Source organism: Neofelis nebulosa, chromosome 16 (assembly GCF_028018385.1).
Source record: "Neofelis nebulosa isolate mNeoNeb1 chromosome 16, mNeoNeb1.pri, whole genome shotgun sequence".
Classification (NCBI taxonomy): domain Eukaryota; kingdom Metazoa; phylum Chordata; class Mammalia; order Carnivora; family Felidae; genus Neofelis; species Neofelis nebulosa.
In genome coordinates this window covers 19,431,804-19,450,683 of record NC_080797.1, presented here as the reverse complement: position 1 = coordinate 19,450,683, position 18,880 = coordinate 19,431,804, and the positions used below count along the sequence as shown (strand labels likewise).

The following is an 18,880-nucleotide window of genomic DNA, read 5'->3' as shown; positions in this document are numbered from 1 at the left end:
TGCCACAGAGCCCCAGGTGACTTTCTGCACCTGGCTTAGCACAGGGACTGCAGCCTCTGGCCCGCTGGATCCTCTGAGCCACTGGGTGGAAGGGGCAGAGGCGCTGACGGCCCATCCATCACCCTGAGCCCAGTGCAAACAGTGGGCCGGGCCCCAGGTGAAGCCCAGGGTGAGGCTCAGGGAGGGCAGCCCAGGCTTTGCAGGCCTCTGGGCCCCTCCCCATGATGCTGGGCACTGCCAGGCACAGGGCCGCAGCCCCAGGGGCCCCCAGTGCTGTTTTGGTGGCTTCCTGGGACCAGCACAGCCCCTGGGGGCTGTGCAGAAGGCTGGGAGGCAAGCCTCTGTCCTCTCCTGCCTGGGCGCTTTCTCTGGGTGGCCAGAGCCCAGGGGGCCGCATCCTGGGTGAGAGGATGCAAGCCTCCATTTCCCCACCCGACAAAATGATAAATGCTGGTTCCCAGGCATATGCTGAGGGCCCTCTGGGGACTGACTTTGGGAGACAGAGTCCCCAGCTCCCCTGAAGACAAGAGCCATGGCCCGAGCCCCTCCCCTCCAAGCACAAAGAGCCAGGACATGGAGAGGACGGTTTATTGTGTAAAGAGGCCGATTGTACACAGCAAAGATTGTACTGACACAAATAGGGTGAGGGAGACCCAGAGGCCAGAGCTGGAGGGTGGAGGGGTGGCATCCTGCCCCCTCCGCCCCCCAGTCATCCAGGCAGCGGGTGGGGGCAGGGAGGATCGAATGGTTCCCTCCCCACCCTTCTCTGCCCCTACTGGATAAGAGAGTCAGGCTACATCCATTGACCAGAGAGAATATAGCAGGAGACCCTCAACACCCCACTCCAAACCCCTAAAATGCAGGAGGTCCCCCAGTCTGGCTTCTGCAATCTAGTAGCCCCTGGTCTCCTCCTCAAGTGACCCGGACACTGTCCTTCCTCCTTTGGGCCCCAGCAGCAAGCCTGGTCCTGGACCAGGTGGTTCCAGGTTAGGAGGCTTGGAAAGGCTCCCCTGTCCCTGCCAGGTGCCTTAAGGGACAGCTCACAGCTCCCTGTAGGGCAGCCCATTAGGGCACCGTGGCCCCTGGGGGTGGGTAGCACAGAAAAGGGGTCTTGAGGGGGAATCAGAGTGAGGCAGGGGCTCTGGCCAGGGCCTGAAGCCCTGGAGACAGGAGGCTCCTGTGAGTCCACAGCCACCCAGATGCCCCTCGGGGGAGGGGGAGGGCAGGGAAAGGGGTTTGATCACAGCCTGTCCCCACCATCCCAGCTACAAGGGGCCTTTAGAGCCTGCCCCCCAGGACTCAGCCACTCTGTCAGCCCCGGCTCTGATTGTGGTCATTTAAAGCCCAGAACATGGGGTCAGGGGAGCATCAAGGGGCCAGGGCCCCCACCCTCCCCCAGTCCCAGCCTCACACCCGCTGGATCTCAAAGAGCTTCACATCCGTGTCATACCAGACAGGTGGGTCCACATTCCTGCGGAGGGAGTCGGCTGTCACGGGGGTGCTGGGAGGCCTTGCAGGAAAGACTGGGGAGGAGCTAGGACGTGGTACAGCCCAAACCCCTTCCACCCTGCTGTCCCACCCTAGGCAGTGGGAGCCCACCCTCGACTAGACGAGACCCTCCTGGTTGACCGTCTCAACATTAAGCCTACTGCCATGCCGGGACCCAGAGCGGAGGCCCCCCCCCACCGCTGAGTCCCCGCCACCCCCGCCGCCCCCACCCCCGCCGGGCAGACCCACCTCAGGTAGATGACGCCCCACATGTAGGTGCGGAACCACATGGCCGTGCCCGAATTGGCCTGGTACTTGCGGATGAGGATGGGGTGGGGCACGGGCAGCAGCCCCACCAGGGTGCCATGCTGCAGGAACCTCAGGATCTCTGACTCGTCCGTCAGGCCCCTGCCAGGAAGAGGGGATGGTTTCCAACGTGCCCACACGGGGAAACCCACCCTGAAAGTCGAGGGGAGCATGGGACCCATGCTCCCGGTCACACCCAGCCCCGCCCCGGCCCACCTGCTGCTCCCCCCCCACCTCCCCAGGCCTCACTTGTCAATGCAGATCTTCTCCACCTGGGGAACCAGCACCTGAAGCAGCCTCATGATGGTCTGCAGTGGCAGCTTGGACTTCCACGAGAGAACCTGGGGGAGGGACGGGGGTTCCTGGGGCTGGGAGAGCAGCCCCCACCGGCGAGGGGATAGGCCTGACCCCTGACCCAGAAGCACGGGCTCCCCGGGGCAGAAAGGGTCCCCGCTCACCACAAGGGCCTGGCCCAGGGCAGGGCCCATGAACACTGACGGTTATTCATGGCAAGAGCTGTGGCCTGTCATCGAGCATAAACTACGTGCCAAAAGCTGTCCCCTTGGATCCTCACAATGACATGACCAAGTAGGACGTTTATCCCCACTGAAGCACAATTAGTAGTGATCACAGGACACACACAAGGGAGTGGACAAGTGAACTGGGGGAGGAAGCTGGAAAGGAAAGCTTAGTAAGGAAGCCAGCGCTGTGGGCAACTGGAGTTCAACCCTGCAGCATATTCCGGAACAATGTAGACAGAGGAAGCAACCCAGCCAGAGAGTCCAAGGTCACCCAGCCGGAAGGAGTGATCTGGAGCCTGGCTCCCAGGCTCGTTCTTGGATATGGACACATCCCCCTCCGAGCCTTCACTGAGCTGTTTGTAGGGCCAAGAGCCCCCGCCCCGCCCCCACCTCAGAGCCACCTGCCCAAACCCTCACCCACTCCGATGTTGGGCTCCACTGCCCACTGGCTGACGCGCTGGACAGTCGCCGCTGCTCTCGCCATGCCTGGCCGGGCTCCTGCACCGAGGGAAGGGACAGGAGTGAGGGGTACAGGGAGCAGGCATGGGGCAGAGGACAGAGGGAAAGCCCTTCTTCCCAGGCCCTCCCATAGCCTGGAATCTAGGAGGCAATGACACTGGCCCCTTTGGTGGGGGGCTCACTCCGAACGGTGGGGACAGCCCAGCCCAGTACCCTTTGCCCTGGGTTTCAGGCCCTGCCCGACCCAGCCCAGCCTGATGACAGGTTTCAGGCTAGGGGCTGACTGGGCTGGTCGGGTAAAGGCCAGCTCAGCTCAGATAAGATTGATGGATGAGGAGTCTGAAGGCCAAGGGCTTAAGCCTGGGACCAGTAAACAAGGGAGAGGTCTGCGAAAGCACCCCCAGTCCCCAGATGCCCTGGGCACTGGGTTTCTGCCCTCTGTTGCAGGTAATCCCAGAGCACCCTGGCCCGGCCCCCACCGCAGAGGCTGGGGAGAAAGGGAAGTCCCAACCTCACCCCACTGTGGGAGTCCCCGTCACCCACCTCTGCAGTGGGACTGCCATCCGCCGAGCTCTGCTGGGACGTGGGCTCCAGGGATCGCAAGGTGCCGTCCTCTGACACCTGGGACTTCTCCGTCAGCTTGTCAATGCCTGGGGGTGGGGGCAGGTGGGTGTGAGGACACCTGCTGTGGGGCCCCTCCGAGGAAGCATCTGCGCTGGGCCCCGCGAGGCCCCCTCTTTCCCCCACTCTAGCGAAGCCATGCCTGACCCCCACACACCCAGTTCTGAGGTGCAGTCCCACCCCCCAACCAAGCTAGTCCTCCTCTGCCTCCCAATACCCTCACCCCCACCCCTGCAGCCATTCCCGTACCCTCGGCTTCCCAACTCAGGCCATGCCCTTTGCCAGAGCTTGCATGACATCCCAGAGACCCTGTCTGTCCCCCAACCACGCAGGCACCCACACCCCCCTGCCACCCGCCAGGGCCAGACCCGGGGTGGCCACCAGGCTGGTCTTGAGAGTGCCGGGCTCGGCGGGGGCGGCAGGGTGGGAGCCCTCCATGGAGGCGCCCTCTTGTGAGCCGGTTCGGGACAAGGGCTCAGCCGTCCGTCGGCGCCGTTGCAAGGCCTTGTGGATGGCAGGCGGGTCGGTGGGCAGGTTGGCCAGCTGGTGGAAGACGCTGCGCTTTCGGATGATGGCGTAGACCAGGTTGGAGTTTCCTGTAGAGAGGGAGCACGCCTCACCTCGGGGAGGCCCCCTCGCCTCCCCCTCCAGCCGGGCAGGTTTCTGGGAGGGGGAGTCTGAAGGACAGGAGGGCGTCTGACCCCAGAGGTAGGAGAGGGTACAGGGCGCCCAAGAGACGGAGCTGCAGAAGGACTGGCACCCGGCAGTGGGGGTGGCAGTGGCTATACCGAGATGTCACATTGTTGGAGAAGAGCTTCTGGGATGAGCTCCCCCCGTGCCCCTCCCCAGTCCCTTCCAGACCCCCTCACGGCCCAGCACACTAAGGGGTAACACTGGCAAAGTGGGGCAGGCCCAGCGTGTCAGCGTCCACACCAAGCCAGCTGTTCAATATTTTGACCACGTCCCTAAGCCAGGTCACAGGAAGGAAGGACAATAAGGACAATATGGCCTGGGCCTGTGCTCTGCTGCCCACACTGAATCCCCTCGGCTCTGGGCCTTCAATGCCCCATCCAGCTCTCTAGTCCTGCCTCTCACCACACCGTTCTGCTTTCAGTTCAGCCTCTCACCCCAGGGCCTTTGCATATGCTGCCACCCCACACGATGCTTTTCTACCCTCCCCCACCCCCATTCCTCCCTCACAATCAGTGCAAATATTCCTTTTGGAAACAATAATAACCACTAATATGGAAGTCACCAGACACCCTGCTAAATGCTTCTTGTGGGTTATTATTTATTCTTAAAGCCTCCCTCCGTGCCTCCATCCCCAGCTGGGAGCTCCATAGGGGGGGAAGCATTCTGCTTTGCTCTCCATCGTATCCCCTCCACCCAGCACTGAGCTTGGTATACAGCAGGTGCTTAATAAATGCATGTTGCATGGACTGGGGGCGGCGGGACAGGGATCTGTGTCCTCCTTAGACGGGAAGGTGTCCTTGCGCACTGCCCGCCCTGATTCCCACCCAGGCCAGGGGCTCGGGCTGCTGCCTCACCATCAAACTGGTACTGGATGATGTTGTTGAAGGCCTCCAGGAGGAAGAAGACCAGGTGGTGATTCTGGGCAGCAGAGAAGAGGAACCAGGTGGTGGAGAAGGCCTCCAGCAGGTGCAGGAGCTTATTGGCAGCTACCATGGACAGGCTCTTGAGGTAGGGGGACACTGCAGGGGAGGAGCTGGCTCACTCCTGGGGCCCCCGCCAGTCCTCCCTGCACACCCCCAGCCCGAACAGGACGAGATGTTCCTGCTTCAAACCCCTGCCTGCCCCTTGCCTGTAAAGCCCCTCACAAAGCCAGGAAGAACGAGTCCTCAGAGACCAAGGCCACACTGGCCATGCCTTCTACAGGACTCCAGGGGGACAGCCCTACTGTTCACAGAGCCACTCACTCATGGCCTCTCGCCCACTCCTCGCCACACCTCTGAAAGGTGGGGGGCGGGGGGGGGGCGGGTCCGGACACAGATGAAACCGTCCCCATTTTTATACAGACTCGGAGAGGTTTGTAAACTTGCCCAAAGTTCCCCGTTATAAAATGATTGAGCAGGGATACAAACTCAGGATCCGTGAGTCTTTCTGGAATATGAAACGGATACTCCAAGCATAATTAGAAACTTATTTTTTGCAGGGCCTGTGAGGGGAGTCAGAGATAAAGCACTGTGCATGGCATGAAGCCATATATCGATCTGTGAGCTTCTTTGTCTCGTGTCTTTCTCCCTCACCAGGCTGGGGTGGGGACGGTGGCTTTCTCGTTCACAAATGCATTTCTCAGAAGCAGCTACACTTAGACAGTGCTCAGTTAAAATGTGTGAAACAGAGCCGGGGAGTGAACCAGTAAGGGAAGGTGCGGTTCTGGCCCTAGAGCTCAGGGTGCACCTAGGGGCCCCCAGGGCCCAGCTCCGGCCCATCAACTCTGGAGTCCAGTCCACTCCCTCCCAAGACGTCCTCTCCAAAAGTCAGCCGCACATAAGTCATCCTGCCTCAGCCCACAGCCACCCTGCTTCCTGGGCCCGGCACGCCAGCCAGCCTGAGCCCCTCCCCTGGGACACAGGGGTCTGCAGTCCTCGCGGGAGGCTGGGGCACATCCTGACGCCCTGAGACCACACTGTCCAAATCCGTGCTGTCCAGCACAGTCACCACAAGCTGTTTGTGGCCATTAAACACTTGAAACAAAGCTACTTCTAACCGAGATGTGCTGCACATGTGAAATACACAAGATTTTGGAGACTGGATGTGAAAAAGAATATAAAATACCCCAATAATTTGGGGGGGCGCCTGCGTGGCTCTGATTTTTTAGTTTGGCTCAGGTCATGATCTCACGGTTTGTGATATTGCTGAAAGCACAAAGCCTGCTCCAGATTCTCTCTATCCCCCTCTCTCTGCCCCTCCCCCGCTCGTTCGGGTTTTTTTGTTTTGTTTTGTTTTTTCCTCTCTCTCTCTCTCTCTCTCTCTCTCTCAAAAATAAATAAATTTAAGGAGCGCTTGGGTGGCTCAGTTGGTTAAATGTCTGACTTCAGCTCAGGTCATGATCCCAAGTTTGTTGGGTTCAAGTCCCGTATCAGGCTTTGTGCTGCCAGCTCAGTGCCTAGTGCCTGCTTTGGATTCTGTGTCTCCCTCTCTGTCTGCCCATTCCCCTGCTCACGCTCTGTCTCTCTCTCTCTCTCTCTCTCTCTCTCTCAAAAATAAACATTTTAAAACTTTTATATAAATAAGTAAATTTTAAAAATTAAGAAATGTATATCCTAATAATTTGCATGGGGTATAATTATATGTTGAGATGATGGTATTTTGGATAGAGTGGATTACATAAAATATATTATAAAATTATTGTCACCTGCTTCTGTTTTGTTGTTGTTGCTGTTGTTGTTGTTGTTTTTAATGTGGCTACTAGAAAATTGACCAGTGTAAAGGAAGCTACCATCATACTGCTATCGGAAGGGAGGGGTTTGAGCCAGGGAGGCACGGCCGGTCAGCCCGTGGCCAGGCGCCACCTGGTGGTGAGCACTGGGAAGGCGAGCTCCCAGCCCCCCTACCGTTGACCACGATGGTGAGCAGGCAATCGAAGAGGGGTTGCAGCCGCTGGTGACCGCTGGTGATGATCTTGTGGAATACCTGTACGAGGAGGCAGAGGGGTGGCCGTGGGGTCCCCTCCACCTCCAGCCTGGGCCAAAAGGACATCCCCCCGTCCCCAGGCCCTGGCTGAGGGAGGCCCCTCACCACAATGAGCAGGTCTGCGTGGGTACCGGTAAAGACCGGGATGTCCATGGGCACGCGCACTGAGTAGGGCTTGTTGAGCCGCACCCCAAAGTTCCGCTCGCCGCTCAGAAGCAACAGGATGAAGACTCCGATGTGCATCAGGCCCACCCGAGCTGCGGCAGGCGGTAATGAGAGAAGTCACCACACAGGGTGCGGAGGGGAGGAAGGGAGCCCGGGGCAGAGACCCATCTCAGAAGCCCAGGAAGAAGTCCCTTCTGGGAGGTCAGAGCCCCAAGCCTGAGCTCCCGGGGGGCAGCACTGACCGGCCCGACCCACCCCTCTACAAGGAAGCCCCCCCCCCCCCCCGGGATCTCATGCCCGCCCCCAGCCTTACACTGATCCGCTCGGGCATCATTGAGGAAATAGAGGGTGGGGACCAGGATGTCCAGCACATCACTGCTCTTCAGCACAAAGAAGAGGAATTTCTGGGGGGGGGGGGGGGGAGGGGGGGACAGGTGGGCAGGGTCAGGGGGGAGACAGCTCTGCCCCACCCCCTCCCCATCCTGGGGGTGTCCCCAGACACTGTCCCCAACCCTGGGCTATCCAGAGTGGCCGCTCCCCATCTCAGGGGAGACCGCTGCCCGCCAGGCCAGGTCCCCGAGGCCAGCCCACCTTATTGAAGTCACAGAGCTTCCAGAAGAGGACCAGCAGCTCCTGATGGAACTGGATCTTCTTGGTGGAGTTGGGCAAATAGGTCTGGAGCAGAGGGTTGGAGAGTAGCCGGGCTATGCCCTTGAGGATGAACTGAAAGTCCTGAGTGGGGGACAGCGGGAACCTGTCCAGTCCAGCCCTCTGTGGCTGCGGCTTCCCCACAAACGCCTCCTCATTCCCCCGGAGCCTGGTCCCACCTCTAGAGCCTGAAAGGCCCAGGTTCTGTCATCAATAGCTGTCCTGATGCAGGCCCCTCAGGAAGCTGAGTCCAGGGCACGTCTGGAAGGAATTCCTGCCCCTCCCCCAGACCACAGGCTCCCCTGTCCCCGAGCAAGGCTGCTCTTAGTGACCCCCCACACCCACACTCTGAACTGGACTCTGTGTTAACCGATGCTGTGCCCCCACCCCTCCCCATCGCCCTGTCACACCGGAGGCACACTCTACTATTCTCAAAGAGCGGTCACTCACTCAGCACCCGCTACAAGAAATCCTCTCAACAAGGCAAGGGGGCAGTTACTGTTTCCATGTTACAGCCGCAGAAGCCAGTGCTCTGGGAACACAAGAACCTCCCCCAAGGTCCCAGGACACAAGAACTCAGGTCTGCCTGGCCTCTAAGGCCACTGTCATTCCCCTGACCAAAACCTGACCTCAGAGCCACCCCCTCCTGGAAGCCTGCCCAGTTGTCCTTACCCAGTTGAGGCCATCAGCCCTTTTCTGCATCTCAAAACCCTCGAAGTCCTGCCATCACAGTTTCACCAGGGGTGGCCAAGTCCACAGGGACCCTGGTTCCTTCCTGTAGGGGTCAGGACTCCCCCTACCCCATCTCGTCTCCAACCCCTCGCCCCCCTGCAAGGCCATAACCATTGTGGGGGGTGGGCATTGAGAATCCACCGGAGCAAGAGGAGTGTTCAACTCACCTCTTCACGATGGATGCGGGACAGGTAGTTCACAAACAGGTTCTCAGGTCCTGGAGGCTGCCAAGAGTGGAGCCTGGGATAAGCGGGTGGCTTCACCCTTGCCCCTACCCCAGGGCTCCCTCAGACATCCCCAGGCTCACCACGAGGTGCCCACCGGGTATCCCTTGCCCAGCTCTGCTAAAGAGAGTGCCCCGAGCCTGGCAGGGCCAGCTGCCCTCCCCCCACTCCCATCCTTACGTCCGCGTCATCCATGGCAGTGCCTGTCGTGGTGCCGTCCACGGTGGGGCTGGCGCTGGTGGCACTGTCATGGTCCAAGGTGACAATGAGCACCTGGGCAGCCTCCTCCACCAGGGGTTCCCGGTAGTCGGAGAAGAGCAGGTGGTTGTAGGGGATCCCGTAGCCCACAGGGTCATAGGCACACACGGTGTTGAGGAGGGAAGTAAACAGGGGCAGGGCGTGTCTGCGGCAGAGGAGGGGCGAGGCTGTGGAGACCACGAGACCAGCCCTCGTCCACCTCCCAGGTGGCCACGCAGGAGGGTCAGCCAGGCCACCCCCTCGTTCCACAAGTGTTCCGGCGCTCGCCCTAGGCTGGGAGCCAGATTACAGAACCAGGCTGATCCCCTCCTGAGTTAAGAGAGACACCCCGCCTTGTCCTTGCCTGCATCCAGAACCCAGGCCAGGCTGGGCCAAGCACAGAGGAATTTATTACCAAGAGTGGGATGGCCAGTTATATGGGAAATCGTGTCGATACCCCTTAGATTTTTCTCCCAAGGGCTAAAGCTTATTTTTTTTTAAATGTAAGACTATTTTTAGAGCAGTTTTAGGTTCACGGCAAAAATCACAAGGAAGGAACAGAGATTCCCCTGTACCCCCTGCACCCACACACGCACAGCCTCCCGCACTACCGATAGCCCACGCCAGAGCGGCTCTTTGCCACACCGAACCTACGTGGACACATCATCAAAGCCCATAGTTTACATCAGGGTCCATTCTTGGCACTGCACCATCTACAGGCTTGACAATGACCCTCAGGTCTTTGAGAGGCAGATACCCTCCCTTGGGACTTCAAAAAATGGGCTGGGGTCCCACAGGGTGAGGGGCTTCCCCTCAGGGAGCCTCCTGAGCTGCCTGCACCATCCTGGGCACAGCTCTGCACAGCATGTGTAGCTGCTAAGTCCCACCATGTGCCCCCAGAGCCCAGGGACGCCCCCATGTGGGCCAGGCTTCCCCATCCTTCGGGGTATTTCATGATGCCTTCTCCCCAGCCACTCTTCAGTGGCACTGCTGGATACAAGCCACGTGTAGCCGTTGAGAGTTTACAACGTGGCTGGTCTGAATGCAGATGTAAGTATAAACTACACGGCGAATGTTGAAAACTTAGCATGAAGGGAATGTAAAACCTCTCAATAATTCTGCACACTGGTTACATGCTAAATGGTAGTAGTATTTTGGATATATTCGGTTAAATGAAATATTAGAATTAAGTCCACCTGTTTCTTTTTTATTCTTTTACTGTCACTACTGGAAATGTTCGACTTGCATATGCGGTTGGCGTTATATTTCTACGGGACAGCACAGCTCTAGATGGAGGACCCAGGCACCATTCCCCTACCCCCCCCCCCCCCCCCAGTTGGGACCTTGGACTTTGAGAGCACAACGTGTGGCAGGTACATTACAAGCCATCACCACCAGGGGGCAGCACCTCCCCTCAACTAAGACTCGGGGCTGGAGAGCAGCCTCCTCTCCCAGCTGCCTGGAACCAGAAGAATGGAAAGAAAGGCCAGGGCCCCTCACCTGTTCTCCGTGGAACAAAAGAACTGCACCCACGGGTTGGTACTGCCACTGTCCGGAGCTGGGGGCAGGTACATGGCCTCAGAGAAGCATGTCAGCAGCAGTTTCAATAGCTCCATCCTTAGGCGGGGGGGGGGTTACGGCAGGGGGTTCAGTACCTGAGGATGGCAATTCTCCCGTAGGAGGGCTTGCCCACCCTGCCCGGCCCCAGCTCAAGTCCACGAAAAGTAATGACCCCACGTTATTTCTATCAGATTGATGTCGGGTCCCAAGTGGACAGGGTCTCCTTGAAAGACCCCATGCGCGGTTCCCTCTCTGAGCCGGGGAGTCGGGGGGAAGGCCTGGGGTCCAGCCACACTGTGGGCTCCGGGTCCAACCAAAGCTCACCGGTTCACGTCATGAATGTAGTTGGGCTGGGGAGAGTGAGCAAAGCCCACGCCAGCCTCCCAGATGTATTCACAGCTGTCCAGAGAGTGGACATCCTCTGCCGAGTCCTGGGGACACGGTCAGAGAGTGATCAGGCTGGGAGTGAGTGATCAAGACCCCCCATTGTCATCCCTGGGGGCAGAGACCCTCATATTATCCTAAAGACAGATCCTCAAAATGCCCCAGGTGATAATGCCCAAGGGAAGAAATTAATGTTCTTGAAAGCTCATTTTTCTCCTCTGGTTCTTTTACTTGCTCGGTCCAGCTTGAGGCAGGGAGAGAGAGAGGGGGCGGGAAGGGAACGGAATTGGGTGCACCTGGTGGTGCGTGGGGGTGGGGGGGCAGAGAACACTCAAGGTCGAGTCCACGGGCCCCCAGGAAGTGAGAGGGCCAGACCTCCTCCGTCCAAGCCCCACACCCCCCACCCACTGCCTAGGCGAGGACAATGGGTGCTTGTGCCAGCCTCCCGGATACAGGGGGCAGGGCCAGGCACCAGCTGGCTCCTCTCCAGCTGTACCAGCCACCAGCCCTTCCCAGACCCGCCCGGCTCTCCCAGAGCAGCCCCTGCCCTCACAGCGTCCCGCCCCAGGGAACTTCAACCAGCCCCAACCCAGGACCAGAGCCCTCCCCGGTCTGGGGGGTGGAAGACTGGGGGGCTCTCACCACAGTGCTCCTGCGGTGGCTCTGGACAGTGAAATCCGGGCAGAAGAGAAGGTCAGCGATGGCCAGAAGCAAGGACTCAGCCAAGGGCCGGGCATTCTCGTCGTCGTCCTCTCCCTGCTAGGGACATAACATGTAGGCCCCCTCAGTGGTCGCTGGCCAAGGAGAGGTGGCCCCAGAAGGCGGTTGGGATCTGCGCCCAGGCAGGCACCCATGGGCGGTGGGATGAAGGTAGAGGCAGAAGAGAAAGGAAGTGGATTCCCGATCACCTCAAACCTCCTTAGGCAGAAGGGGGCCAGAGCAGGAGCAGGGCTGGGACCCTGGGAGGAAGAACCCTCCCCACTGACTGGGAGGAGCCAGGCCAGGTCCCTAAAACTCTAGAGCGTCAGGCCTGCTGGGAATCACTGGGGTCCTGTCCTCGGCCCGGGAGGGGGCAGCCAGGGAGGGCAAGTGCCCAACTTCCCTGCCCCACATCTGCCCAGCTGCAGGGGCAGAGACCCCTGTGGGAGAAGCCCCCTCCTCGGTAGCACCCCCTACTCGCCTACTCTCGTACTTCCCAAACGCCACAAGAGATTTGGAGGAATATGACCAACCCCAAAGGGGTTCTCTCCCTGTCTCCCCGTCACCTCCCACCCAGCCCCACAGCCAGGCCCACAGACCCCTCCTCGCCCTGCCCCAGGCACTGTGGACCAGAAGAAGCCCCTCCAGTCAGGGTCCTCAAAGATGTAGGGCAGCACACGGGTGAGAAGCCGGCTGCAGTTCAGAACGATCTGCTTCTCCTTCTCCGAATGGCAGCCGCTCTCCGCTCCCTGCACCAGCTTCTCCACGGCCTGTGGGGACACGCAGAGGGGTACACTAGAAGGGTGGGGAGTGGGGCTCTGACACTTGGGGTCACTCCAGGCTTTGGAGGGGTAGAGGCAGACTGGCTCAGTCAGCCCAGGGGGACGGGAAGTGGCCCAGAGAGCAGCCTCACTGGAGAGCCCAGCCCGCCGCTCACCGGCTGAGACCTTGCTAAGTGACCACCTGTCTGAATCTGTCTCGTCATCTGTAAAATGGTGACAGTAACAGCGTCCACCACACAGGATGAGCCGAATAAGTGGATGTGTGGGAAGGTGCTCAGCAAGGTGGGGGCCGGAGGAAGCCCTCACAGGGAGTGGGTGCCAGGATCACTTCCCTGCCAGAGCCCAGCCAGCGGGTCCAGGTGGGTGCCACCCTGAGACTGCCCAGAACTGGGCAGGCGGGATGTCATGGGGACCTGCTCTCTAGGTCCCCAGGGCTGGGCCAGCTTCCGCGCCCCCCTGGGAGGGTGGGAAATGGCCCAGCAGGGAGTGGCAGCGAGGGACGGGGTACCTTGCGCTCACCTTGTAGCACAGAGTGGCCAGGTTGGAGGGTGACTCCTCCCGCACAGCCCGGATCTCTGCCGCTGGCACCAGGGCAAAGACATCCTGCACCGAGGTGGCCGTGTCCGCCCAGAACTGGTCCCAAAAGGCATCATCGGTGGCTTCCACAGGCTGTGGGGGGACCCAGTGTGTCCAGAGTGATTACACTATCCCTTGCCGACAGGCCCACAGTTTGACCAGTCTGTAGCCAAAGGAGCCCCAGCAAGGAAGCCACGGTCCCCTTGTGCCATCCCTGCTGGTGCCCAGGAGCCCTCCCATGTGGGGGCCATGCTTCAGCCATCACGAGCCCGGGCTGGCACAGGCAGGCTGGAGACACTTGGTGCGGATGCCAGAGGTCAGCCGGGCACTGAGTTCGGCAGCCAAAGCCTAACTCAGTCCCTGAGGGACAGGGAAACTCACCGTCCTCCTCTGGCAGGGCCTCCCCACCTGGGGACCTCCCCAGGCCAAGCTGCTAGGTCAAATGCCTGGGGACCAGACCCAGGTCATGCCCCTCCCCAAGGAAGAAGACAAGACGATGGATGATCGATGGATGATCATTTCGCCTAAGCCCAGCCTCACCGTCTCCCCTCGGCCCCGGCTTCCACCCTCTCCCGGCGCACCCGAGTCTAAAGGAGTCAACCCGCATGGCTCTCTGATTGCCCCTGCTCCTCTCAGCACTCACTGCCAGCACCGCAGCTCAGTCCACTCTTGCCAGGGCCCCACCTCCAAATTTATCTCCTCAATCCTGCCTCCACACTGCCCCCAACCCATGTTCAAAGCACAGCACCGAAGGCACTGTTCCCTCCAGAGACCTTTAGGGCTCCCCACTGCCTGCAGGACTGAGTCCATACCTGGGCCAGACAGTCAGCCAAGATCTGACCTAACATACCTACATGCGTGCACACATGTGTGCACACGTATCTACACACGTATGCACACACACACATATTGTACACAGACGCACACACACCAGTATGTACTATCCCTATGACACAACCCTGTCACAACTTCTCTTTGCCTTTGCTCGGACTGTCCCCTCTTCCCCGCATGCCCACCCTTCTAGCACATGCCAAAGTCCCACTGGTCCTAGGGAAGTGACACACCTTAAACACAGTTGTGCATTTTGAATCACATAGGCAGTTCACAGAGGGCACCAATTTGAATCATCAATTCCACTTCTAGAAACCCTAAAGAAATGATCAGACAGGTGCACGTATAAGGATGCTCACTGACGTGCTATGGTTGATAATAGTGAGAAGTTGGAATCGACCTAACTAGCCAACAATCAGGGAACACTCAAAAAGTTAAGACACTTCCATATAACAGGTTATTATGCAAACCACCAGAACCGTGTTCCCAAGGAGTGTTAATGAATGAAAAACACTCACCGTACAACACTGTGTGGAAAAGATAAGGTAAAAACTAACTACAAGGTGGTCACAATCTTTGCTAAATTATACAGCAATAAAAGCCTAGAAGAAAATGACAGAATGTTCAGAGATTAACTCTCCGGGTGGTTTTTATTTTTTAACTGATATTTTTTGGCAAGCGCACGTATCACTACTTTTTCCTTTTGAATGTTCGCCTGCTGAGGGCCAGGGTGTCCGAGGCACCCTCTGAACAGCAGCTCCCACAAGAGACCCTGGTTGCTCCATCAACCCAGCCTTCTCCCTTCTCTGAAAGCGCTGACAAATGCCCTGCTACCACACAAATCCACACACAGTGTGCATTACTCTTACCATCAATATATATATATATATATATATATATATATATATATATATATATATATATATATATATATAAAATTTAAAAATAACTCCGTCCTCTGAATCCCCTTCTTCTAAGAATTCTCCCAAAGCTCTAGATCCAGACAGGATTGTTTCCACCTTGGAACCCTGCTCCCCACCCTCAGTCACTCATCATAGGCCCTGACTCCAGGGTCTCAATGCACCTGCCTCAAGGCCCCATTAGCCCACCAGCCCTGTTTCCTTGACCCTGCACTTGGGGCATATGGCAGATGTTCAGCCAATATTTGTTCAGGGAAAGGCCATCATTAGTCCTAGAGATCGCTTCAATCTAGTCCCTGGGCAGGGCTGAGCACCAGTGGGGCTGTCCAAGCTCCGGGTCGGGTAGAAAGCCTCACCAAGGTCCACGTGTACCCTGGCCCACTCCCTCAGCAGCACCCCCCACCTTCCAAGTTACAGGAGAGCACTTGGGGGACAGCACGTGGCCATGGCCCTCAGGCCAGGCCTGGTACCAGGGCCTGCTCAGTCTCAGAACTGGTAGAGCAAGTTAGCTGGGGGAGAAGAACAAAGGCCAAAGGAGGGGCCCTGGGGCTGGGGTTTGCTGGCCCTCCTGCCCTCAGCCAGGACAGCCCTCTGACAGTCACTGGAGTCACAGGATGCCACAACCCTCCCCCCCCCCACACACACACACAGTGTGGGTGACCAGGATGGGGGTGGGGAAGGACATCCTAGAAAACCTGGGAGCACCTCTGGGAAGCCCCCATCTCTGACACTTTCCCCACCACCCAGGTGGTTACTACCCCCTTAAAGGGGCAGAAACTCATCTGAGCACCAGTGGACTTGACCTCTGGCCCAGTTCATCAGGCAAGTATCACCTAGGGACTGAATTCAAAATGAGGAGAGAGACTTAGAAGGAAACTTAGGAGGCCCCAGGCTAGTCCAACCAAGAAGCAGAAGAGAGTCCCAGCTCTCTGGCTCCCATTGCGGCTCGGTCACCATCACCTGGCTTCAGCTTGGTCACCATCACCTGGCTACCCCAGGCTGGCCTGATACTATGGGTATTGGCCAGGGTCACTGGAGCCTCTCAGGCTTCTGAGGGGAGAAACACAGCTTAGCTCCGGTCCCAGTTACCTAAGCTGGGCTCCACACAACTTGTGGAAGCTTCTAGAGTCCAAGCCAGTCTTTTTTGAAAAGAGTATTTTTGCTGGAGGTAGGAACGCTCTTGCTGCCAGGGCATAGGAACTGAACTACCCTGGTGGGAAACCAGATATTCTTAGCCCGGTTTTGCCAACATCTGCTCAGGCCAGACCCCCCACCAGCTTAGGGGCCCAGCTACATCTTTTCAACTTGCTGGGGGTGAGAGGGAAGGAAGGACCACAAGTGCTCTAGTCTGCTAAGGGTGACCTGTCCTGGAGGACCGTGTCACCACAGATTCACACGCACATATATGTGCACACACGTAAACATGGACCCACCAGGTTTCACCTGGCCTACAGAGAGAATCTCCAAAAAGGCAGGATCTAGGGGAGGGTTCCGGGTCCAGGAAGGTCCTCCTTCTAGCGCCCCACCCATCCTAGGGAAGGTTCAGGAAACACAGCCCAAATTGCTAAGTCTCAGGACCAGGGTCGGGCCTAGCCCAGGGCAGGAAGAAAACAGGATGCAGTGCAGGAAGACAGGGAAGGCCCAGCAGTGGTGGCTCATGTCCACGCCACAGGAAAAGGTGCTGGGTCGGCTTGTCTGTGGCCCAGAACAAACATCTGTGTTCACAGCACAGCCTCTAAGGATCTGAGACTGGAGGACACCCTGTGAACCACTGGCCTGAGTCTCCTTGGGGATTCTGAGTGGCAAGGTCTGGAACAACCAACTGGGATCTGGTCTTCACTCCCCAGCTGCCCAAGCCAAGTCACTCTGCAGGACCGGAGGCTTCAGGGTCTCTCCCTCAGGCCACCCCAGGTCCCTTCCCACCTGCAGGGCCTCTCTGGAGGGAGACCCAGGCTGGTCTCCGGCTCCAGTCTTGACCCAAGCCAACTCACTGTCCTCAGCTGGGAAATGGGACAGTAGCATCGCAGCCAGCTCCATAACAGGGCTGGGAAAGCCATGGGCACACTGTATTTTGGGGAGAGGGCCAGCGCAGGTAGGAATCTAATCTACCCAGATCCTTTGGGACCTGGCTGAGCTAGTCCTGCTGGTCTGGCAAAGGACCCTGCCTGCTGAGCCAACAGCCCATAGTTCATTCCTCCAACAAGGTGTTTCCTTCCCCTGGTAGGTAAACATGGGAGTCTGCCTCCCTCCCTCCTCTCCCTGTGGCCCCACACAGAGGGACTGGCCCACTTCCCACCCATAGACCTAGAAGCCCCATCCCCAAAAAGCCAAGTGCTAGAATGAATCAGGAGCCATCAGGGAAGTGGCTGAGAAGCAAATCTGGTTTCTATCAAATGCCTCTTAGCTGGGTCTGGACTGTCCAGAGGCCCTGGGCATTTGCCAGGCACCTGACCTATCTCTCGTGGGAATGAGAGAGTATAAGACGAGAGGCCCAGCCTCTGGAGCTGTGACCAGCTGGCTGTGGGGAGATGCCTCCCTCAGTCCCACTCTAACTGCCATGAGCAAGAGAGAGCCCTTGGGGGTAAGGGTAAGAGGAAAGTCCCAGACAGTAGCAAGTCCTGACTCCCTTGAAAGTGGGGGATCTGCAGAATCAAGGCTGGGCATCTCTGTAGCCAGGGCAGCCTGGTTCAAGGGGTAAGGAGAGAAGGGGTAGGCAGAGAAGCAGCCTTGCTGGGGCCAGGTCCTATATGTTGGGGGCAAGGAGGTGATCCCTGTGCCACTTGTGAATTCAGGGGAGTGTGCAGGCATGGACTAGGCTGAAAGACATCTCCAGGCCCCACACCAGCCAGTCAAAGACAACTTGGAGGGTTGTCAGCCCTGACCCAGAAAACAGAGGGTACCTGAAAACACAGCCATCCCCACCGCTGGGCCTCAGAGGAGGAGCCCCCTGGAGCAGTGATTCCCAGCTGGGAAACCGGACTTCATGGGCCTGGGAACAGGTCTCTTTGCTAGGCTGCAGTGCTGCCCGCCACTCTTTGCACGTTCTCAGGAAGACCCGGGCCTTCCCTTGCTGTGGACATCGACCTGGGCCCAGAGAGGCCGCTACCAGCGCGCACCAGCTGTTTTCCCCGACCCGGCAGGCGCCGGCCCGGCTTTGTTTGCATTGAATCAGCCAGGGTCTGTGCGTCTGGGAACCTCGGGCACCGAGGGGCAGGGAGGGGAGCAGGGAGGTGGATGGGGGCGGGAAGGGGGGGGAAGCTGGAGATGCGAGGCTGGAGGGGCGGGAGCAGGGGTGGGGTGGGGGGAGGGGGCGGGACAGGTGGCGGACAGCAGCGATGCCGGCTCTGGGAGTAGGCACACGTCAGCCTAAGGTGGCAACAGCGGCTGCGGATAGAGGGATATTCCCGGGAGAGGAGGCTGGGGGTGAGGGACTAGGGCTAGGGGATGAAGCCTTGGGCTACAGGCCAAGGGTCCCACTCCGGCCCTGGCTTCAGCGTCACCCTGCAGGCCAGCCGGTCCCCCATCTCCTGACAAGCCAAGTTCGCGCAGCCCCCGGCCCTGCCCAGCCCCCAGCCCGGCAGGTGGGTGGGGAGGCCAGGGCCCCGGTCGCACCTGCGTCTTGGTGGTGAGCTGGATCACCGCCTTTCGGAAATTCAGCTTAGAGTCGGCCGACCCCATATCGCTGGAGCCCGCTCCGGCCCGGCCCCGGCCCCGACTCCCGCCCCGGCCCGGGCTCCGGCTCCAGCTCCGCGGCCCCCGCTGCTCTCGCAGAAGAGGAGCGGCGCACCCCGCCTGCGGGCCCGGCGTCGGCCCCGCCCCCTCCAGGCTCCTCCCCGCTTGGCTCCGCCCTCACGTGGCTCCGCCCCCGCACCTGCCGCGCCCCGCCCCGCCCGCTGCGTGAGCCGGGAGTCTCCCCCTCGGATCCGCTGTCGCCATACACTCCAGGCGTCCTGCTCCCCCGGACCCCGTACCTCTGCGTCCTCCCTTCGGCTTCAGAGCGCTGTCCCTGTTCCAGCTCTCCCATTTCCACTCGGCCGCCAGGGCCCGCAACCCTCCCAGCCTCCCATTCC

General features: G+C 59.1%; 1 protein-coding gene across 3 annotated transcripts; it reads right to left on the bottom strand.

Moving 5' to 3' along the window:
* Positions 1 to 574: 574 nt before the first annotated feature.
* On the bottom strand, positions 575 to 18,622 carry HID1 (HID1 domain containing). 3 transcript variants are annotated; one of them, XM_058702539.1, is made up of 19 exons: positions 18,423 to 18,622; positions 13,003 to 13,152; positions 12,301 to 12,471; positions 11,645 to 11,761; positions 10,943 to 11,049; positions 10,559 to 10,675; positions 9,002 to 9,224; positions 8,765 to 8,821; positions 7,809 to 7,949; positions 7,531 to 7,621; positions 7,158 to 7,309; positions 6,974 to 7,052; positions 4,943 to 5,107; positions 3,764 to 3,991; positions 3,318 to 3,424; positions 2,733 to 2,813; positions 2,044 to 2,135; positions 1,738 to 1,896; positions 575 to 1,471 (listed from the first exon to the last, which is right to left on the bottom strand). In XM_058702539.1, the coding sequence occupies exons 1-19, from the start codon at positions 18,486 to 18,488 to the stop codon at positions 1,408 to 1,410; spliced, it is 2,367 nt and encodes a 788-aa protein (XP_058558522.1). In that variant the 5' UTR covers positions 18,489 to 18,622; the 3' UTR covers positions 575 to 1,407. The 3 variants fall into 3 exon arrangements, with proteins under 3 accessions (XP_058558522.1, XP_058558523.1, XP_058558524.1); XM_058702540.1 differs by having other exon boundaries at positions 11,648 to 11,761; XM_058702541.1 differs by having other exon boundaries at positions 11,645 to 11,758.
* Positions 18,623 to 18,880: the final 258 nt, after the last annotated feature.